The sequence below is a fragment of the Maylandia zebra genome, linkage group LG5 (assembly GCF_041146795.1).
Source record: "Maylandia zebra isolate NMK-2024a linkage group LG5, Mzebra_GT3a, whole genome shotgun sequence".
Taxonomy (NCBI): Eukaryota; Metazoa; Chordata; class Actinopteri; order Cichliformes; family Cichlidae; genus Maylandia; species Maylandia zebra.
Window position 1 is genome coordinate 9772058 of NC_135171.1, and position 21292 is coordinate 9793349.

The following is a 21292-nucleotide window of genomic DNA, read 5'->3' on the forward strand; positions in this document are numbered from 1 at the left end:
TTCTGCCCATAAATTATACACTTGATACAAACATTCCCTCTGCACTGCGGCTGAATTTATTATGACCCCGCTAAGAGAAGAAGTATAATATTGATGTACCAATTAATCTTCAGAGTCACATCTGGACCTTTTATACAATGAAATCTCTGAAGGGGGTTGGGCAATAAATCAATGTCTTTTATGTAGCAGTGGTGCTAATAAAATGAGGATTCCTCCATGAAGCTCAACAAGGTTTGAGTTTTAATTATACATTATGCGCCTCAGCTTATGTGGAATATATGTTATCAAAGCTGGAGTGTGACAATAAACAGAATTTGAAATGATGCTCTCTCGTGGGAGAAACCCTACAGCTAAGCTATGCCATTGGCCGTTAGCATGCTAGCACATTAGCAAATATTAGCATTCCTGAAATTACACACAACAGTGTTTTGGCGAGGTGGGCACAAACACAGCTGAACACTCCAGTTTGGATGTCACTATTTGTGGACAAGTTCTATTTCTGTTCTCACTTGTTGTTAGGTTAGTTTGTTGTCTCACCAAAAGAGCAATTTTTTAGCAACTGTCCACACAGGAAGCTACTTGGTGACCAGATATAACAGAAAGTCGATGACATACAGAGTCTTAAAGCTACAGTGAGTGAAATAACTGCTGGGAACACAAAACTTTGTTCAACTCGACTACCAATGAAAGTGAAATGTGCTGTTTAATGACAATACATTCAACAGTTACAAAGATAAACCTGGGATGTCTGCTAGCAACTAACTATCAGCTAGAGGGTGCTGCATGAATCACTTCCTGTGTGGATGAACCTTTAGTCTCCTGTGTTTATATTGCTGATAGATGTAATTAACTGACATCTATCTGGTACTCTATTTTCATTCAATTTTTTGTTGCATTAATACAAATATAAAACTAAAATTAGGGGGTCTGACTGCATGTGGAAACATCAGTATCTGGCCATTTACGCTGCGGTTATTGCCATCATATCGTGATCGTTTTTTGGGGGGAAGACAATGGGGGATAACGTCAGCTTGTGCTCCAGGGATAAAGCCTACACCGTTGGTGTGTTTAGAGGCCGATATTAGCTATTTGCCAATTTATCGGTATTTAAACAATATAATAGCAGACTTGGGAGAAACACCCTTCAACCATTTTAGGAGCATTGATGATGAATAGTTTGGCCAACACCAAGTTGAAATGCCACAAACATGTGACCACAAAACAAGATTATTTTTAAACTGCATTGTCGTATTATCTTGGCAAGGACTCATAAATAGTAACACATAAAAAAAAAAACAATCCGATGATATGTTGGATTTTTCAGTCATCAAATATTGATAATTAGTTAGGTATGAAAAAATCCACAGTCCGGCTCTAGCAGTGTTTACTTTAATATGAGTCGCAGATGTTAAAAATGTAATATGTTTTAAAAAAAAACAAGAAAATAACATAAATCTAGACATATGATCACTAATTATCATCCCCGTGGTGGATAAGGAAATATTAAACTCTGTTTTGAAACAGGTGGTGAGTAAACTGCTGTTATGTAATAATGTATTTTATATCTAGAATGAAATCTTTTGATGGAAAAACAGCAGGAGACACAACAAATTGTAACAAACAGCAGAAATGAGTATATATATATATATATATATATATATATATATATATTGCTAGGTGATGCACTCTGAAAGCACCACGTTGCACCTTTTGAGTACGCTGATTTGCTACCGATAATTTGGTACCATAATGAGGGAATCTGATATAACGTTATTATTAAATCATACACTTGTCAGTGGCATAGAATAGCACTTTTCTAGCCTCACTGGCCACTCAAAGCTTTATCTGTCTCCCATCTGTAACAGATGAAGCAGAAAACCAAAGAAAGTCATCAGCACAGGGAGAACGAAACCAAGGGAAGGTTCAAACCACAGAGCCGGGAAGCCTTCTTTTCATGTTCTCTCTGTGTCTGTCCAAAGACATATATTTTAGGTTAATCTGTGAATCTAAATTGGGCGTAGGTATGGATGTGAGAGTGTTTGATTGTCTGTCTTTATGTGTTAGCCTGGTGATTTGTCCTTACTGCTCAAGCAGATAAGAAATTAGATAGAATTAGAGAGTAAAACTAAGATTTTACCTGATTTCTCTTTTCATTTGGCTGAAAAATATACTTTAAAAAGAAAATAAAGTGTGGCTAAAATCCTCAAACACATACACATAGTTACTGCCTTATTTAATTCTAGGGGGTAAATGTTTTTCGATAATAGCTACTGGGATAGAAATGCACATTTAATGTACCCCCATTTCAAGTTTTGTTGTTTTTAGGCATATTTTGTTTTCTTGGGGATAAAATGTCCAAATACTATATAAGCGCTCATAGCAAAAAGGCTTCCCGGACTGATGCATGAAGGCATCCTGTCTGCACACCTCTCACAACATGACAGCTTGTTTTAAAACCAGAGGCCTGTTAGTCTCGCAGCCTGTCAGAAACCATGAATGATGAAATATTGACTTACGCCTCCCACTTTTTCAAAGAATCCACCGTGGCTCCCGAAGTGGATGAGCTGCTCGTTGAAGAACCAGGTGAACTTGAGTTCCAGAGACGGGTCGTGGCTCACTTGGCAGGGCAGGACCACGCTCTCCCCGACGGTGACGTCCAGCGTGGAGGCCAGCGTGGTGATGACGGTAGGCTCTGAAAAAACACACATTCATATTCACGCACGTCTGATCAAGCACGCTGCACGCCTCTACTCTTTCCAGGCATTATAATTCAGCACAGGAAATGGCTTTGCAAAAAGCAGAGCCCTTCCATCATCCTTATGGATATGTCAGACTGAGTTAATAAAGGATATACGGGACGGAGCACATAGCAAACTAGGGTGCACAGCTACAATAACTGGTATTAGTTTCGGCCTGAGCTTGTCTCTGTGGGGACTCGGAGGAGACGTGTCTCTCCTGCAGCCCGCGAAGCCTCCATGTGTCACTGTCATCTCAGCCTGCAGACTGGAACTCCCCTCGAACCGGCTGCAATTCCCAAATCGAACTGCTAGGAAAACAGCAAACAGGACTTCTTCCAGTCGTCAGTGCTCTCTTTTCTCTCCTGCAGTGCATTACAGTGGCTGCACATGGGAATAAGACGAGCGTCCCTTATCTGCACTCGTATGTTAGCGATGGAGGGGGAAGGTGGAAGGACGTGAGGGAGGGAGAGGCTTTATACTCAGAGTGTGCAGCACCTGTCTCCCTCTTGGGGGTGCTGTGATTACTTGGTTGAAATAGCCACTCTGAGCACATGGACTAAATTAACCATGGCAAATGATCCCTGGACAGGCATAGATTCATGTAGAAAGTGCCGGCAGTGCAGTCTTCATCCACAGTGAATTCGATACCTTCATTGTATTGGCTCCCCCTCTCTGTCTCACACACACACACACACACACACACACACACACACACACACACACACACACACACACACACACACACACACACACACACACAGATGCTACCGCACGCTCCCAATGTAATTTATCTAGTCGTTTTCTGATTTCAGGCCAGAATGCTATCAGCTGCTGGGTCTTGTCATATACACAATGAAAGTGTGTCTGAGAAGCCCAGTCCTCTATTGCAGGGGCTAAATGGTGAACGATGGCGGTGCAGTAAAGAAAAAAACCCCCATAATAACACACAGGAGGTATTCAAGTCTCTGTGTGTGCTCGGTCTGCTTCTGCAGGCTGGCTACACCTTGTAGAACAAGTGCAGGAAGGAACAGAAAAGCTAAAAAATATAAAGCTTAAGAAACACATTTCTCTGAAAAAAAAAGTGTCAGGTGTGCTCTGCAGTGGTGTTCTTGGAGAGATGGTTACTCCAAATCATGTGAGGAGAAAGAAGGAAATGTGTGGTGGGGGGAAAAAAGGCTTGGGAAGGATCTACAGAGGAAGTACCCACAGAGATCCACAGTCAAGAGAACTCACTCTGTTCGTGTTACCTGTAACACGGAATAAACAATTTTTCTCTTCCTTATTTCTACAGCAGGACTGGTGTGTTCTGTCGTCATCTCCTCTCCTTGTGTCGTGTGGTTGTGTGCTGCCTGGTGTCTTACTGCCTCCGGGGGTTTCACAGTGACAATGATGGGGGGGTATGCTGCCTTATTACCCTCCTCTGTCATGATTTGTGACAGATTATACGGACAACCAAGGTTGGTTACACAACCACACACTGGACTCTTGAGCATAATTTGATTGATTTCTATCTTGTATAATGCCTTGTTACCTACTGCTACTGTAAACGGGGAGGACAGTAACGCTCACTTAGCAGGGTCAGTCCGAGACAAGACAGAGAGCGAGCCCGTGTGCTGAGACAGGCTGGGTGGGACCTGGGAACTTTTTCAGGCCCCAGGCCATCATTTGAAATATCCACCTTAAGGAACAGTCAGCATCAGTAAGAAGAAAAACCTCGGGCTCTGTAGACAAGAGTCTAACTCTGTCGCCCATCCTCGGCTGAAGAAACCCACGGCCTCAGTTTAATCAAAAATGTAAATTAAAGTGAGCTTATGAAAGCAAGCCATTAAATACTGATGCTATGACGGTTTTCTAACAGTGATTGTGGGAGAAAAATCCGACAGGTGAAGGCCCCCCTTCACTTGTTTTGTATACTCTGTATAAATAATCAAGCAGAGTCTGATAGGACTTGCTTACAGCAATGCTACTGTAGATCCCAAGTCAAGTTATGATTAAAAAGAATCTGTTGTACAGGCAATGCAAACAGAACTCATACTTAACAACCAGTAAAATAACAAATTCAGTAAAAATGTAATCACATAAAACAGTAATAGACTGAATAAGACTGCTCGCATGATAAAAAGCCAGGACAACTTGCTGAGGTAGACCTGAAAGTCAGTGAGAAGAGTTGATTTTTAACAGTGTTTTTAAATGACTGAGACTGGAAAGCTGTTATGTGAAAAGGCAGGTTGTCTCTGAAAAGGTTTCTTGTCTCTGTTTTTGAACGTCTCAGATGTCCAAGTGCCCTGGTAGCAGTGCACAACTGTAAAGGTTCCATTAACTAATTAAATTTTAGTCACTGAAACGGAACTTGTTGCTTAAAATTGCTGATTGATTCTAGTTTTCATGATAATCTACTTGCTCAGATCTAAGACCCAAAATTTTAATTGAAGCCAGAAATCACTTAAATACATTTTAACCTTTAAGATTTGGCGAAAATGGGCAGAATGGGGGGAAACTATAGTAATTATTAGATGGTCACTATCTAAACTATTAATCTGCTTTTCATCAGGTCAGATTCATAGAAATGTGCCAAGTATGAAATGTCAAATTCCAAATCTTATCTCCATGGTCGTGTCCCGCACCCATTGTACTCAGACGCTCGACATGACCTTTGTAGTAGCAGGAAATCTGTAATTCTTCTTCTTCTTTCACAATAAGCTGTTAGACAGTTTTTCGGTGTTTGAGGTGAAATAAATCTGCTATTAGTTGTAAAATTTTGTTTCACTCAAGTCTGGGCTATATAGACCTTTTTTCTGATGTTTTTAATTCTTACATAATATTAAAGGTGAAATATTATAGTGTGAAGTGACCATAAAGTAAACTTACAATTTATGATTCAAACTCTTCAAATCAATGTACAATAGCAGCAAAATATAAAGAAATGAACCATCTTGGAAATGTTACTCAGCTATTTTAATTGTCACATCTGGATTTCAAAATCAAACAGAAATAGCACATATTATGTGATGGAGCTGAGGATGTCTGAAACATTGTTAACCAGTGTAATCAAACAGGGTCAAATGAGCAGATGTACTACAACACCTGATCAGTGCTCAGCTGACCTAGCTCATCCAAGGAGCAGCTAAGATACTGACGTATGATCACAGGTTTTCTAGCACAGCTCAAACATCTGTCTGTCAACGTCATCTCACCACTTAACCAAGCCTATTAAAACCACTGCGCTCTCTCCCCACCATGCTGCTCGCTTATCGCTCTGACAGAAGTGCAAAGTGCCACTTTGGCTCATTCGGTTATCTACATCATTGTTTAACTACATATTACCATGCAAACCATGTCTTATATAATAAACATGTCATACCAACGTAAAACTTACATTCAAGCATCTGAACATATTTTACATGTGATACATGTAATATGAGCTGTTGCACAGTTAATAATTCAAATAATTCAAAGCATTTAGACATGAGCAACCCCGACTTTACTAAATGCAATCAGGTTTGACAAAATCATACTTCTTTAACTTGTACTACTATGTAAGTTCTTTTTTGCTGTTTTTGCAAACACCTTGTTTAAACTATTAAAACTAGCACCATGGGCTTCTGAAACCTCCAAGTCAACACTGCGATTCATGCTTTCCTCCAAAAATCTGTTTTAAAAATTAAACACATCTCTTGCTCACTGCTGAATTACCTGTGCAGGAGGTGAAGAGCCTTGAATATCCATGTCCAAAAAACTAGCTGCTTTGGTAATTCTTCCCAGACAAATTTGTGTATTTAACACTATATTGTTACTTAGTATATTGAATATAGTATATTGAATCAACTTGAAATGACTTGGGTGTCAAATCTGATACCATGTTTTTCTAAAAGAACATCCTCCATTGTTTGCATTCATGACTTGATCTGGAATGATACCACATGAGAAATTCAATGTTTTGGTCATAGAACGGAACTAATTAACGAGTAAAACATGATCTAACTGTGTGCTTTTTTAATGGCTCACTTACACCAGACCTTTAAGAAAAACGAATTAGTGGTTGTATTCAATATTCTTGTTGTCAGAAACTAATTGCAAGTAGTTGTGGTGACCAGTTGGTTATGCAACACTCTAAACCTCTGCTCTTTCACCTGGCTGTAGCTCAGGTGAAAGGCTGGTGGTTCGTGGTAAACATCCTCGGGCGTGATACTAACCCCAAGTTGCTCTCTGATGCATTCATCGGAGTGTGAACGTTAGATAGAAAGCACTTACATAGAAAGTGCTTGTGGCATGAAGCAAGGGCAATGACGCAGGTTGTGTAAAGCACTTTCAGTGCTCTGACAGAGTAGAAAAGTGATTGATAAGAAAAAATATATTAACATTGCAAGGTGATTGGGGATAGACTGCACTCTCAGAGAGGTCTGCAAATAACTACTGTCTAATTTATAAACGCAGACAGATTGTTAACCCGTCTGAGTTCGTCTGTGTCAATGAGTCAAACTACTCTGCGACATATCTCTCTGAGTAGGAGACTCGAGTCAGCTGGTTGCCAACTGCTTGTATTCTGGTTTTCTTCCTCTATGAAAGCAAGGTTGCCAACCACCTACATCATTTTTTTGATAAATCGCCACCAGCAGCAACTACGTCTTTATTTCTAAATGTCTATGAGTTTATGGCTGGAATCTGAATATAAGTAGTTAATGTGAATTTCTGTGTATATAAAGGGCACAAGATTCACAACAGATGGTAATGATGAAAGAAACAGAGAAGAAAATATCAGATGCAATTTTGGAGTTGATTTGCAAAATAAAAACACCAACAGCAATCAGCATGGCATTCTATTCTAAGGCAAAGCAGCTGAAGGAAGCCTAGGATGCACAGACAGCTAATGAAGCCAAACAAATGATATACAGACCACCGGCACACAGTGGGAACACTCAGAGAAGCTGTATAACAATAACATATGGTTGACCAGAAAACAGAGCTAGCTTACAGTTACCAAATGACCCTGAGCTCCTTTCTGAGGCACACTGACATGCCTCACAAGGCCAGTTTCACCAGTCTTCCTTCCAACATTATGAATAATGCCCACACATTTCCCTTCCTGCTGTGGAGAATCCTCTGTCTTTAATGATCTAAAGCCGTAATGCAAAGTGTGCAGTCTCCCTCAGTGCACACACACACACACATATATATATATATATATATATATATATATATATATATATATATATATATATATATATATACTCAGTAAGTTTCCTCTAAAGGTGAGCAATGCGAGCTTGAATAGTGGAGCACAGGGACGAGACACAGGCCGCATGATTTAGAGTATTTGGAAAACAAATTTATAATCATCTTTAAACTGAGACCCACGCAGAAGATCCGGACTCGTCAGGGTTCAAGACAAACACAAACCTGAAAAGGAAATGTTTTCTTTCACTGGCAGGTAAGAAAAGACGTCTTCACAAAGGATCTAAACTGTGACGAAGCATGTCAGGCTAAGGTTTTTCAAAGTGAATCAGCGTAGCATCGTGCATCACCTTGGTGAATCCTCAGAGTTTCCTAGCAGGTCGTTTAAGAACAAAAAAATGTGGTTACCGTTTTAAAAAGCAATCATTTCACTCGCAATTTTACCTCCTCTTCCTTTTCAAATCAACAGATTCATCAGCACGCCAGAAAATCCTCCGATGCAGTTTTTTTGTGCTCCACTTATTTTCTGAAGGACCTATCAAAGGTTCCTCAAGGACAAACTTGAATGGCAAGGAAAACCTTGTCTCCATTGCTCAACAGATAGATACAAGATCCTCTCGGTACTGTATTCTGTGTGGTGGCACATCTGTAGCAACCTGCTGGTGATTACTGACAGATGGCAGCTCATTATTTTTCTATATGGCTGTCAGGAATCGCATTTATTTCATATCGTTGCTGCCATCCAACTTGGATGACATGGCTCGCTTGGAAAAGCAACTGTAGGAATTCAGCAGAGAACTGGTAACCACATTTAAGTCTAGGGTGTAAAATGAAACAGATTATTTGTCTTCTGTCGTGGAGTCATCAGCAGCTAACAAAGTATGCTTAGATGTTCATCCAGACAATGTTAACATGATGACTGTGCTGGTAGTGCAAGTGCACTGAGAGCCAGATTAAGGTGGGTGATTGAAAAACAAATCAAAGTTTTTGCATGAAAGTGCTTGTACCAATTCATTTACTGTACCAATCTAGCACTAGTTGGAAATTGTGCAAACATGCAATTTTACAAGCAAGGTTAAAGAGCTATGAAGTGTGACTGAGTTCTCCCTTAGAGGCAGGGTGAGGAGAATGGTCATTTGAGAGCTACTTGGATCGCTCATCCACATCATTCATCCACAGAACCAAATTGAGGTGGTTCAGATATCTGCTCGGTGAGATATTTCAGGCATGTTCTACTGGGAGGAGGTCCTGAGGCCAGACCCAGGACTCAGCTGGCTTGGGAACAACTTGGTGTCCCCCGGGCCAGGGTAAGGGAAGTCTGGACTTCTTTGCTCAGACTGCTGCTGTGAACCAGATAAGTGGTGCAAAATGGATAGACGACGTAACATACTCGTAGTATAGTATGCTTATTTTCAATCATGTTGTGATTTTTCTAGTTGACTCTTCATGAGTGAATACAGTGAGATTTTTGTCCTGGTTAAGGAGCTGACAAAATGTTACAGCAGGGGTAGGCAACTCCAGGCCTCGAGTGCCGGTGTCCTGCTGGTTTTAGATGTGTCCTTGATCCAACACAGCTGATTCAAATGGCTAAATTACCTCCGCAACATATCTTGAAGTTCTCCCGAACACTGGTAATGAACTAATCATTTGATTCAGGGGTGTTGACCCAGGGTAAGCTCTAAAACCTGCAGGACACCGGCCCTCAAAGCCTGGAGTTGCCCACCCGTGTGTTATGGGATCACCAAATTGATAATTCATCCCACGGTGAACATCTTTAGTTTCATCTTTCTTTCAGTCTTTAAGATCCACGCATGTGCACCTTGTGGTGCAGACAGAGGGAAACTACCTATCTACGAAAAAGATCTCTCTAGATGTCGCCCACAATGACAGAATATTCCTCGTCTACTTTTGAAATGTCTCCAAAACAAATGGCTGCTACAGTGGGTCACAGCGCCGAAAAGATGAATTGCTTGAGAGAGCCAAACTGACGTGAACACTGTAGGATCTCTGAAGTTTTAAGTTCACTGACCATCCGTAATGATCGGCGGCAACCCTAATTGCAACGGCTCATCTCCAGTGTAATCAAAATTCCGAGAGCACGTCTATAATCAAGTGCAATTAATCTGCTAATATCCCCCCAGTGTTGGAATAATGGGGACATTAACAGGGCTCATCTGTTGTGACTGCTCCTCTGCTGTGTGCGAGGTGGCTTATTCACAGCGGGAGATACAGAATGCTGTTTGACAGGTATTTTTCAGTATTCATATCACCAAAGTCAATTTGAATAAACTACTGTCATCTCCCATAAGGGCTGATCCCGCAACACAAATTTCTCCCCGCTAAACAGGTTTCCAATCCTCAATGAAGTAGTGCATGTAAATTACCCCATCCCATTTTGCAAACAATATCACTTGTGACAGAAAGGCACACGTTCATATACAGGAACATTTGTACATCAGCCACAGAAAACAGCTTTAACATATTATGATGGGAAGGAAGCGAGTGTGTGAGGGTGTCAAATAAAACCCATATTCCTTTTCACAAGAATAATGAGTGGATAACAGCGGTGTCTGTTTATGCTGAGAAGACAGACATGGTTGTGTTTCTTTGCAGCCTGATTGGAAAACCACATATAGGCCATCAACCTGAACCTACAGGGAGAGCAGCAGGTTCCACTGCCCCCCTTCTTACTCCCACTGATTGGCTGGGGGCGGGTGGGGGTGTTCTCTACCATTTTCATTTCACAGTGTCTGATAAATGGGAAAGAGAGAGTGGAACTGGTGCAGGATGGTACAGCAATGCTGTACTTTTTAATCAGGTTTTAAAGTTGCACTTAAAATATCCCAGAAATTAACATTTGCAAGAGACAAATACATTAATCATCATTAAATGTTTGAAAAACAACCCCCCAAAAAACACTTTATGGAAATGTCTGAATAAATTTTAATGAAATAAATAAAATAACATGCCACAACTCTCTCATTGGCTCTCACAGCCTAAAGCATAATTTCTCTGTGAGGACATATTTTCTGCAAAAATCCAAAGGATGCGATGGTTATGCTTGCTCCCGAGGGCATTGCCATAAGAGAGGCCTGTTTTCTGTTTGCTATATCAACAGTACTGTGCTTTAGCATTAGCAAACAAGTTAAGCAAGATTAAGTTAGTGAGCTAAATGCTATGATAGATACATAGTGTAAAAGATGGATTTAGCGACACATTATCGTTTGGTTTCTGAAATCCCGCTTTGAAGCCAGATCTGGCATGACTAAATCTTTTAAAACATTCATTTAATATGCCCTAAAAACTCAGCAGGACAGTATTTGTACAGATACAGTCGGAAAGCTGTTGTTCCGTAGACCAGCGGTCCCCAACCGTTTTTGCGCCACGGACCGGTTTAACGTCAGACAATATTTTCACGGACCAGCGTTTAAGGTGTTGCGGATAAATACAACAAAATTAAATGATACGACCAAGACAAAAACTGTGGTATTCTGTAAATATAATAATAATTGCAAATTCACTGTGTAATTGTGTAACTTCAGCAGCGTCCTCCTGAAAAGAGGCAACAACATTGAGAGTAGCATCCTCCTCTCTGCCCCTTAATGCTCTCTGGTTGCTCAGCTAAAAGTCTGGAAGTCTGTTTGGCCATATTGAAATTTAACCATGAGTGAAAAACTGCAGTCAACGTGGGTGGAGTATTTGCTTAATCGAGGCATTGTTTGGTTATTTTAGGATCAATTTTGATTGATCTCAGTTGGTCTTTTTAAATTGTACCTAGTGCTAGCGTGCCTGCTAGCGCAGACGCAAGATATCTCATACAGCCAAATAAAGACCTGAGTAGGATAAGTCGTGCAAAAGCCATTGCAAACCCAGAGAAACAGAATAATAACTGCAATTCACGTAACGGCTGCAGGTGTCACCAATGAATTTCTGAGGTTACGTGATCCTTTAATTTCTCTCACTTCTATTATGCAAGGCGTACTGCATTTGGTAGAGCGGCAGAGTCGTCAATGGGAGCCAGAGCGAGGCATCAGCATAAATCAGCGGCAAGGTGCACTCTAAGCTCTCCCCACATCCTTGACTGTTGCTGACTTTCAGGCATTCATAATATATGAAATCTGTCTTTTATAATTCAACAGAAAAAGGAAACACGCCTTGATAGTGATTTACAGAAGACAGAGCTGCAACAGAGTTATTTAAAATTCCATTATGTGACGTGTTTTTGGCTAAAAAGGAGAATGAACATATAGATACAATAACAGGATTTTCTTCTCGCTGTTATTCTCATTGACATTAATCAATGTTTTTTTTAAAGTATTCAATCAAACACTAGCCTGCAGGGGCTGAGCAAGTCAATTAATCCATGTTTCTATGGCAACTACTTGGATAATTGGAGAAAAAAACCCTGATATGGTAGCAGACTGTTCTGTTGACACTGCATTTCAAAGGATTTTACAGACTGCTAACTTGTAGAAGAAGGACAATTTAATGGATTGAACCTCTGAGCAAAAACTATAAACTACACACAAAGAAGAAGAAGCTCTGTCTTCGAGACTTTATGAAAAATGATTTTAGCTGCAGTATTTCTCACACAGGGTATTGGAAGGATTTGGGCACGATTTTATTGGATTTTCTTTTTTTTTTTGACCTGTGTAGTTCTTTCCCCCCCACGGGTATTTAATAACAGCGCAGACGAATGATCAATGTATTCTGCATGTTCATATGAGGTTACAGTGAATCGTACTCTCTCTTAGGCGGTGAGTAGAAGGTGTGAGCGAATTTCCAGCATGCTCTGACCCACGGGGTTTACCTCGGCGTCTCGGAATATTCTGCTTCTGGTGAAGCCGAAGAAATGCAGTCGTAGCTGCGAGAACTGCACTTGTATGCGTCGTGTGAAAATTCCTGAACTACAGAGTACATGCAAATCTAGATAGAAAACCTTTATATGAAAAACCTTTTGAAATATGAGGCGTGAACTTTTCTCCCTCAGGGCAATATACTGAAAATCAATAACTCTATAAATGTAAAAGAAGCTGCTCAACGAGGAAGGTCAAAACAGAACATGTAACAATAGCACAAATGAGCCCAGGAACCCCTGTGAAAAGGAGGTCACAGTGAGGGTATAGTTCACTGAATATGTCAGCAAATCCTCCGGGAGCCTGACGAGGTGAGAACACTATCCCCTGTGGAAATGGGACAGAAAAGCTGCGGTGTGCACAGCATAAATCCGCCGCAGAATGCACCGCACTTTATACCCAGCTCACATTTATTTTTAATGAAGTATAATAAGTCACAGCACCGGAGCAGAAATGCAATCCCCAACCCAGATGATCCAACAACACGAAGACTATTTTTTTCTCGCAGTATATCCTTCTGCTGGTACTGGGGGGCACAGCGAGGCAGTGAGCCGAATGATTTCAACATCTTTGCAAACAGACATAGCAGCTGAGGTGTCTCTGTCTAGTAATGACAGCACAGAGAGAGAGGGGGGAAAAACCTGCTTTTTGTGGGACTTATCAGAAGATAAGATGTGTCGGCCATTTTTTATGAATGAAAATTAAACACTTGTGGCTATTTTATTTTAAGGAAAATAAAACAGGTATCCAGCAGCAGTAGGTTGGTATTCTGTAGGTGCTACTATAGGTAAAGGCGTTGCACTATCACTCAGGAGTAATGTTAAAGGTAAGTGGAACAATGTGGGCTCCTGTCCACTGCAGCTGCTGTATGTGTTTCTCATTCCAGAGCTTCGTCTCCATGATGAAGCAGCCTGGTTTCATTCCTGGGGCACTGATACATGCTGTTTAACCAAAGCCGCTGTCATGTCTTACTTTACAGACTGATATTAATTGTGTTTTAATTGTTGCACAGCGGTTTGTGACTTTTAAGTCTGTGAAAAGCGCTACTTATAGAAATTGATCCATCACTCCCAAGTTGTCACTGGTCAATGTTTAGAGGACCTGTTACAAATTTTTCCCTCCAACTGTCTTTATTGGGATTTTTAGGTACAGTAATGAAATGAAAAAAAGGGGATGTCATCAGCATTACTGCAAATAGTCTCTGGTGAGTTGAAATTAAATTACAGGCTGTCATATTGTATAAAATTAATTCCCATTTTCTCTCAGTGTGCATTTGATCTTTTTCTAATATTAATATTTCATCAACAAGGTGGTTTCTTTTGTTTCCAGTCAGCAAAATGAGTCTTTGTGTGAGCAATAACACAAAACAAACCAATGTGTGATTGATTGTTGGTTATTCGATGATTCCAGGGTGGCTGCTTTCACCCCAAATAGAGCTATTCCAGAACTGAATCCAGAAACTGAATCTGTTCTACAGAAAGTCTGAAACATCTTACACAAAAAGTTTATAATATTTGGGCAGTTGAAGAATGTGTGAGGCAGACAGATTGATGTTTGTCCACAGAATGGGTCGGAGGACTCTTATTCAGTAAGATTTAGGATATTGCAAATTTCTTAAAACACCAGGATATATAAGAAGTATATTAAAAGAGCAAGAAAATGTTAAGTAACTATTATTGTCACAACTTTAATATATCCAGTCAACACTTCACCTGTCAAATTCCTGGGTGATCTGGATGCAAAAATCTGAAAAATGATGCTTAAATAAATTTAAGCATCAAATAAATTTTCCGTAATTTCATCTATTCAAGTGGCTTTTAGTGGCGAAACCTACTGTAACAAGGGACTGGCAAAAAAGCATCAGCAAGCTTTTATAGGCAAACATTTCTGTACAGAGGAGCAAAACATATTTGTACCTTATAATTAGGCCTATTAAGTATTAATTAGCTTATCAGCATTTCCATTCAGTATATAATTAAAATCTTTGTGACTACTCTGCAATAATACTGTGTTTTTATTTAATTGATGAAGCTATAAAACTAAAATTTATTGTTTTTCTATTGTTTACTTAATTCAGTCACTAACACAGCACTGAAGTGGGAGCAAAAAATGCCTATTAGCTTGAACAAGCTTACTTTTAAACTGAGTAGTTCTAAAGCTCTGCATACCACTTTGAACATTGCTGGTATTTGTGAAAATTATCAGCTTAAATGTTGCTTACTTTGATCATAAATAAAACATAAAGCAGATGAACAGTTTTAAAATTAGCAGAAGTAAAAAACAAAGCAGTAGAGCGACAGATCAGGCATACTATGAAAACAGTAATGCTTTTGGTGAAAGCAATCAAATCTGATCATGCACTAATACATTTTTCTTTTTTTGTATTTGAAAGCTTTACAAAAACGAGCCATTTATGTGTCTGCATCCACGCTAACCACCTCCACTACTGAGGTTCAGCAAGATTCAGGATGTGGAGCTCGATGCACATATTAAAGCCTTTTTCTTTGATTCAGTGTAAGCTACACGTTTTTAGATTTGGTGGATCTAACTTACAGCAATGATACATAAAATTTTCATTCCCATATTGATAGCTGCAGGGAGCCACTGGAGGCGGGTGAAAGAGCAGCATTCAGCTTCAGTAAGACTTGAGCAATACTCAGTGTAAACAAGGTAGACTTAGATTCCTCAGATAAAGTTAAATGCTTTGAGTCCTCCTTGAGACGCCACCGTCACCTGTAGTTTGCATGAAAGAGGCAGACTTGTCTGCCAGCACTTGTCACTTGTCATCCTTCAAAGTAAAAGTTGTGACTTACTTCTGCTACCTTTACATTTTACAAGCTGCAACTTTTGAAGGCAAACAATCTGCATTTCCAGTTTATGTCAAAATTTTCACAGTTTCCCTGCAGCTTAGGAAATAGTTGGTGTTTGCGGAAAAGTTGGACTTTGCAACCAACTCTACTAGGAGCAAGCGACCTCCAATAACCACGCTTTTCACTAGCCACCGGTGAGTCACTGACCATTCTCTACGTGTGCATAACTGGGGTTTTAATGACTGATTTCAAATCAAGCCCCAGCAAAGTCCAGCAATCATTTTCCTCTCATGACCAAATGGTTGTCCACCATCTCTAGGCCTGTATGACTCGGGCCTCAGTCTAACCAGGTAGTTTTGAGTGATTTAGAGGTTTAGACATGATCAATCAAAACAATAAAGGAACTGAAAACACTGCACAAAATACAAAGGTTCCAGGCTGACAAAAGATGAGTACAGGAAGACTACTCATGTTTCCTTTTACTATTCAAGCAGTCAGCCAGCTATCTACATATCTCATTATTGGCATCGTGTTGTTGGAGAACAATGCCTTTCTCTCTATAACTACAGAGGTGACCAATATGGGATGGAAAAACCTGCAAAAGCAAAAGTGGTGAATCGTAAAGGCTGAACAGGAAATACCTTTAACTATGATGCTTCCCGTGCTGCTTGCCACACCAAACTGGTTTCTTGCCACACACGTGTAGAGGCCTGCATCAGATTTGGTCACATTCCATATCCGCAGACTACCGTTGTCCAGAATGGAGATTCTGTGGTTACAAAAAAAAAGGAAATAATTTATGTGACTGTCAAAGCAACAGATTTTTGTAAGAAGAACAAATGTTGCTGTGCGTGCATCGTGAAATTTTAACTACGTGGCATGGCTGACATAGCACAAAAGATAAGTGACGAATACGCAGAAAAGAAAATTTCTCACTGTCTCTAATTAGGTTCTGCTTCTTTGCAGATGACAACAATGAGAAATAGGAGTGTATTTTCAGGGCTGATTAATTCAACACATGACTTGGAGATATCTAGGACAATAGTGGCTCCGTGCCCTTTACACAACAGCCACAAGTGCTTCAAAAAAGGTCAAAAGGCCTTAACAAAAGTTGACATTTTGTAAATAACGAGGAAAAATGGAAATTGTGCCCTTGAAAGCAAAGTGTTGGGGGAAATCAAGGGTGGACCACCTCATCAAAGCGCACTGAATTTTAATTATCTGAAACGCTCTGCTGATTCGGCAAACTGTATAATGGCGTCAGCCTGATTGTGAGAGGGGAACATGATGTGTGGCAGCTAAACTGCCCCGTTCACCTGTGAAAACAGTCAAAGGAGTCAAAGCGAATAGAGGCCTGCAGTGAGGGTGAAGACCCTCTGCTAGTCCATACGAACACCTAAATCTGCAATAACCACTTACTCTACATTAAAGAAACAAAACAAATGCTAGCTGCTATAACCGGTGTCCTTTTCAGTGGCGACAGAATCTGATAGACCCACAGGACGCCACCTTCTCAAAGGCAAGTCATCAGGCAGCAATTAGCTGGTGAAGAGTGTGTAGCAATTAGGCGCTAAAAAGCAGGTTTTATCAGGACGAAGAGTATAACAGAGATAAAAGGCAGGTAAATATCAGTTAGTCATTAACTTCCAAACAGGAAGTAACATATAAAAACAGAAATGAAGAAGTGTGAGCGAGCCACTTCAGGGGAGGCTCATAAAGCTGTGAATGCAACATTAGCATATTGTTCCCTGAAGATTTACATGGCATTTAATCAGAGTCATCTTTCAGGGTCATGAAATGCAAAACTGAGGAGTGGATGTCAGATTAGTAAACTTCAAAGCTTTCAGTTTGTCCTTATGAACCATCGTCACAATATCAGAATTACAGTAAGAGCGCTACTTTCAAAGGTTGTTTTTAAAACGTTCTTTCAAATAAACAACATCTGGAGTTATATTTTTGGTCACCTGGTGAATATGTGTAAAAGTCTTGAGCCACATGTCATTTCTTTGTATTTTGCTGGGAAAACTTTATTGAAACATGCAAACAAAAATAGAAATACGGTGTAACGAGCAAAAACAGAGTTTGTACAATTCTAATGAGGTTAAAAGTCATTGTTTTGTATGGAACTCAAACAAGCTTTCATGTAATAGGTTTAAGCAGACTCTTCAGGAATAGTTCTCCAGTCTTCTTGATGGACATCCAAAACTCTTCTTTGGATGCTCGCTGCCTTTTCGTCCCTTCTCTGTCAGGATAATCCCACGCTGTTACTAATGTTGAGCTCAATAGTGTTCCATTGAGTTCCACTGTAATCCTGATGAGTCATGAGTAGATAGTAAATGGATTAAATAAAGGTGCCTCACTTAGGTCCTGTGTCAGGTCTTTGCTGGATTTTCTTCTATTTATTAAGGACATTGGATATTTTTAGGTGGTCTGCCACTTCTTATTTTCTCCACTACTTGTCTAGTTTCCTCAGATTTTAACGGCACACAACATGCTGACATATCATTCCTCTGAAAATGATCAGGTACAAAGACTGAACTGAAAATAAGTGAAAAAGCAGCCAATGTCAGAAAGCCTGGAGAACTATTTCCCAATAACACTGAAATCTGACTTGTGGGAACCAAAAGTAATGAGTGTGCACAAAATCTTCCTTTATCTGTGTTTCTCTATCTGACTCTTAGAAACACGTGTGTCTACAGCTGTTAAATCAAAGGCTCTGGGCACTTACTGTGCACAATTATTTAAATGAACTTTAATTTTAATGGTCACCAGGATAAAAACGCTACATGTATAGAGTCTCCAGTCAAATGCGACTGACTCTGACCCAACATAAGGTTTTAAAAAGCTTTTTTCCCTTTTATCCCCCACAGAGAGAATTCAACTCAGGAGTCTTTGAGTGCTATCTCTCTCTCTGTAATATCTCTGGATAATGTGCCTCCGTGTTCACCAGCTCATTTTTTGCTTTATCTTGCTGCTGTTAGAGCTTGGCAGGTAGTGTACTGTACAAAAGCATGGACATATTTTCTTGAAAACAGACGCCTGTTGGCTGAAAAATGCACTGTGGATATGATGATATGATGAGAGACAATCTGAAAAGTGAGGCTCTGGGCCAGAAAAAAACCATACTGAGCTGAAAGAGAGTCCAATTAAAAGTATGGCGATTTTAAGATTTCCAGAAAATCCTGTTTAAAATTAGTTTTCTGTTTTTGTAATCACGCTAGAAAGTAAAAGTTATTGAAATGTAATATCTGAATCAGCCGGGCTGTTCCTCTGACCCTTAATAGCTGCTGCTCTATAAAGCACCAATTAAAACTATCTGTCAGCACTGTATCCAAATACCTACTACTGCAGTAATTAACAGTCCAACCAGGTTTAAAAACCTATTTGAAACAGCTATTTGACTGTTACAAATATTTGCTGACGCAGTCCGAGTTCATCAGCTTTCATCACCGTTACGTGAGAACGGTTGTTTGCGTTTAACTGGGAGCATTTAGCTGAAATGTGGCTGATACAGTGTGGCACACTGTCTTTCCCCCTCCACCCCACCTCTTTGTTGGGTTTTTCTTTTCAAGTGGTGGATGCGATAAGAAAGTGCAGAGGTAGTTAGTGTAAGTGAATCTACTTCTAAAACCACATGGTGCTGCTGAGTGGATACTTCTGGGTTTATATCAGGCTGAGAGAAAAGTGCTGAATGCAGAGTAGCCAACAATGACCATCAGTTACACGGGGGCATATCGCAGTGTGGGCTGGCGCACAGTTAATGGCGTCAAACCTGCAGGCTGATATTTATGAGGAAAGCAGCCCATTAAATGGCACTGCGGCCCTACAAGTGGCCGTAACACGGAGCCGAGTAAGCACAATTAAAACAACTGCTGTACATTAATTGAATTGCATTGCATTGCCACTCCCGTGTTTATAGCCGAGCTGCTGTGATGACTCATGGTATTTAAAGGAAATTTAAGGGTGCGCATCAACTAAGCACGAGCGTAAACACACGCAAAGGCATGCTGCTTTAACTAGAACAAGCTCTGACCCAGATCAAGTCTACCTGCAGCACGATGCTCACAGTAATTCCTCAACATAACTAAATACCCACGTTTGTGCGCGGTGCTCTGTATATCCCCCATCCCATTACCCTCAGGGACGAAAAAGCCATCATGTGTTGGCGCGTCTTGTAAGAGCGTGAACAAGTGGTGCAAGCCCAAAGGAGAGAGAGCCAAGACTATTCTCAGCCATTCACCGTATCGTGTACTTTTCTCTGTAGATTCATGTAAAGACCGGGGAGGAACTTTCCTTTCACTGACATCACAGAGAAAAGGAGCAGACTGGATGTCTGCATAAGTGTTCGTCATTTCAGTCTGAAGCTAATGGAAGAAAAGATGAGGTCAAATACAGTAGAAGTCAGCCGAGGCGCAGGAGTGCTGAATAAGAGATGGAGACACACTATTAACACATTTCTGTTTTGCTCCCTGTCTTCTCTCTCCTCCGCTGCAGCCCAGACAACATGTCTGCGCGATGAGCCCATTATGCAAGGAGACATTTTCCACCCTGGTCCCGGGAGAATCCAGAGGATGGGAGGTATCAATAATTCACAGGTGAGATGAACACAAGTGCCACTCCTTTCATCCCTGCCTCACACGGTTTAATGGACACGGCTGTAATTCTCTCCAAAAGGAGGCGATTATTTTGAACACGGCGAGATGTCCGAATGCACTCGTGTAATCCCAAAAAACACAGGTGTGTATTTTTTGGGGGGGAGATCAAGCCTCAGAGGACAGGGGCTGCACAGCGTTGATCCTCCCTGCTCTCCACCAAGATGAAAGAGACAAATAACATCAGTCACAGAGCAGCTATCACGAGGCGCTGTGAAGTGGAAATCGCAGGAGAAGAGCCCGGTCCAAATTGAAAGCCTTATGTTTTGTGTTTTTTGTATTTGTGATTTCCTTACGTTCTCTCTGAGACGATGTTAACAGATGCACACTTTGCCTTTTTGCAAGCTTCCTTACCATAAAAAAACAAACACTTGAAAGCCTTGTTTTGATCTTTCATTCAGACATATTTTGTCTTTGATCTGTTTGATAAATTCTGGATGTCGAGAGGAAACTGTCACAATCCAAATAATGAATCTGTAATAAAAAAAAAGGGAAGGAAATTGCGTGTTGAGTGGAACAGTTTTGAACCAAGCCTGGAACGAGTTTGTAACGGTGGGCGCCTCAAACAGAGGAATCATATTAAGTTGCCCTCTACATAAACACGCTAAGTCGCCGTCGAAGAAGAGGAGCGCACTCATCAGAATTCAACATGCAAACAATATGCGTAATCACAGATCAGATCTGATTCGAGAGTTCCAAACAGGAACGTTCTTGAATGCTCGGTGATTCCGAGATGCTGCGGCTGATTGGCGGTGCGGCTGCAGGACGGAGGCGTGCCTCTCTGCTTAATTAACAGGGTAAATAAAGCCGGCTTGTGAAAATAGGGGTTAAGATTCTATCAGTGGAATTACTCAGCCATGAGACCACAGGAAGAGAGAGATCTTCGCGAGCTTAGGGTGATTTCACCAAATAATTAGTCTCAGCTAAAGCCTTTTGTACACAAAGATTACTGCCTGAGAGCACAAACAGCGTGCTCAACTCACTACCTCGCCAGCCATTCACTTCCAAATACCAGTTAACTCAATGTGGAAAGTGTGGAGGGGTAAAAAAACAGTACTGCGGGG

General features: G+C 40.6%; 1 protein-coding gene and 1 long non-coding RNA gene across 4 annotated transcripts in view; one reads left to right on the forward strand and one right to left on the reverse strand.

The window, feature by feature from the left end:
* cntn4 (contactin 4) overlaps positions 1 to 21292 on the reverse strand; it is a 200054-nt gene that overhangs the window by 15511 nt on the left and 163251 nt on the right. For both annotated transcript variants that reach the window (XM_023153751.2, XM_004567418.4), the window contains exons 12-13: positions 16218 to 16345; positions 2517 to 2692 (exon numbers count right to left, since the gene is read on the reverse strand). In XM_023153751.2, coding sequence (XP_023009519.1) covers positions 2517 to 2692; positions 16218 to 16345 — 304 coding nt within the window. The remainder of the gene's footprint in view (positions 1 to 2516; positions 2693 to 16217; positions 16346 to 21292) is intronic.
* On the forward strand, positions 306 to 20605 carry LOC143418581 (uncharacterized). Of its 2 annotated transcripts, none has more exons than XR_013098585.1 (4): positions 306 to 436; positions 2536 to 2685; positions 20071 to 20171; positions 20251 to 20605. It is a non-coding gene; the product is annotated as an uncharacterized LOC143418581 (long non-coding RNA). The 2 variants fall into 2 exon arrangements; XR_013098584.1 differs by lacking the exon at positions 306 to 436 and adding an exon at positions 513 to 632.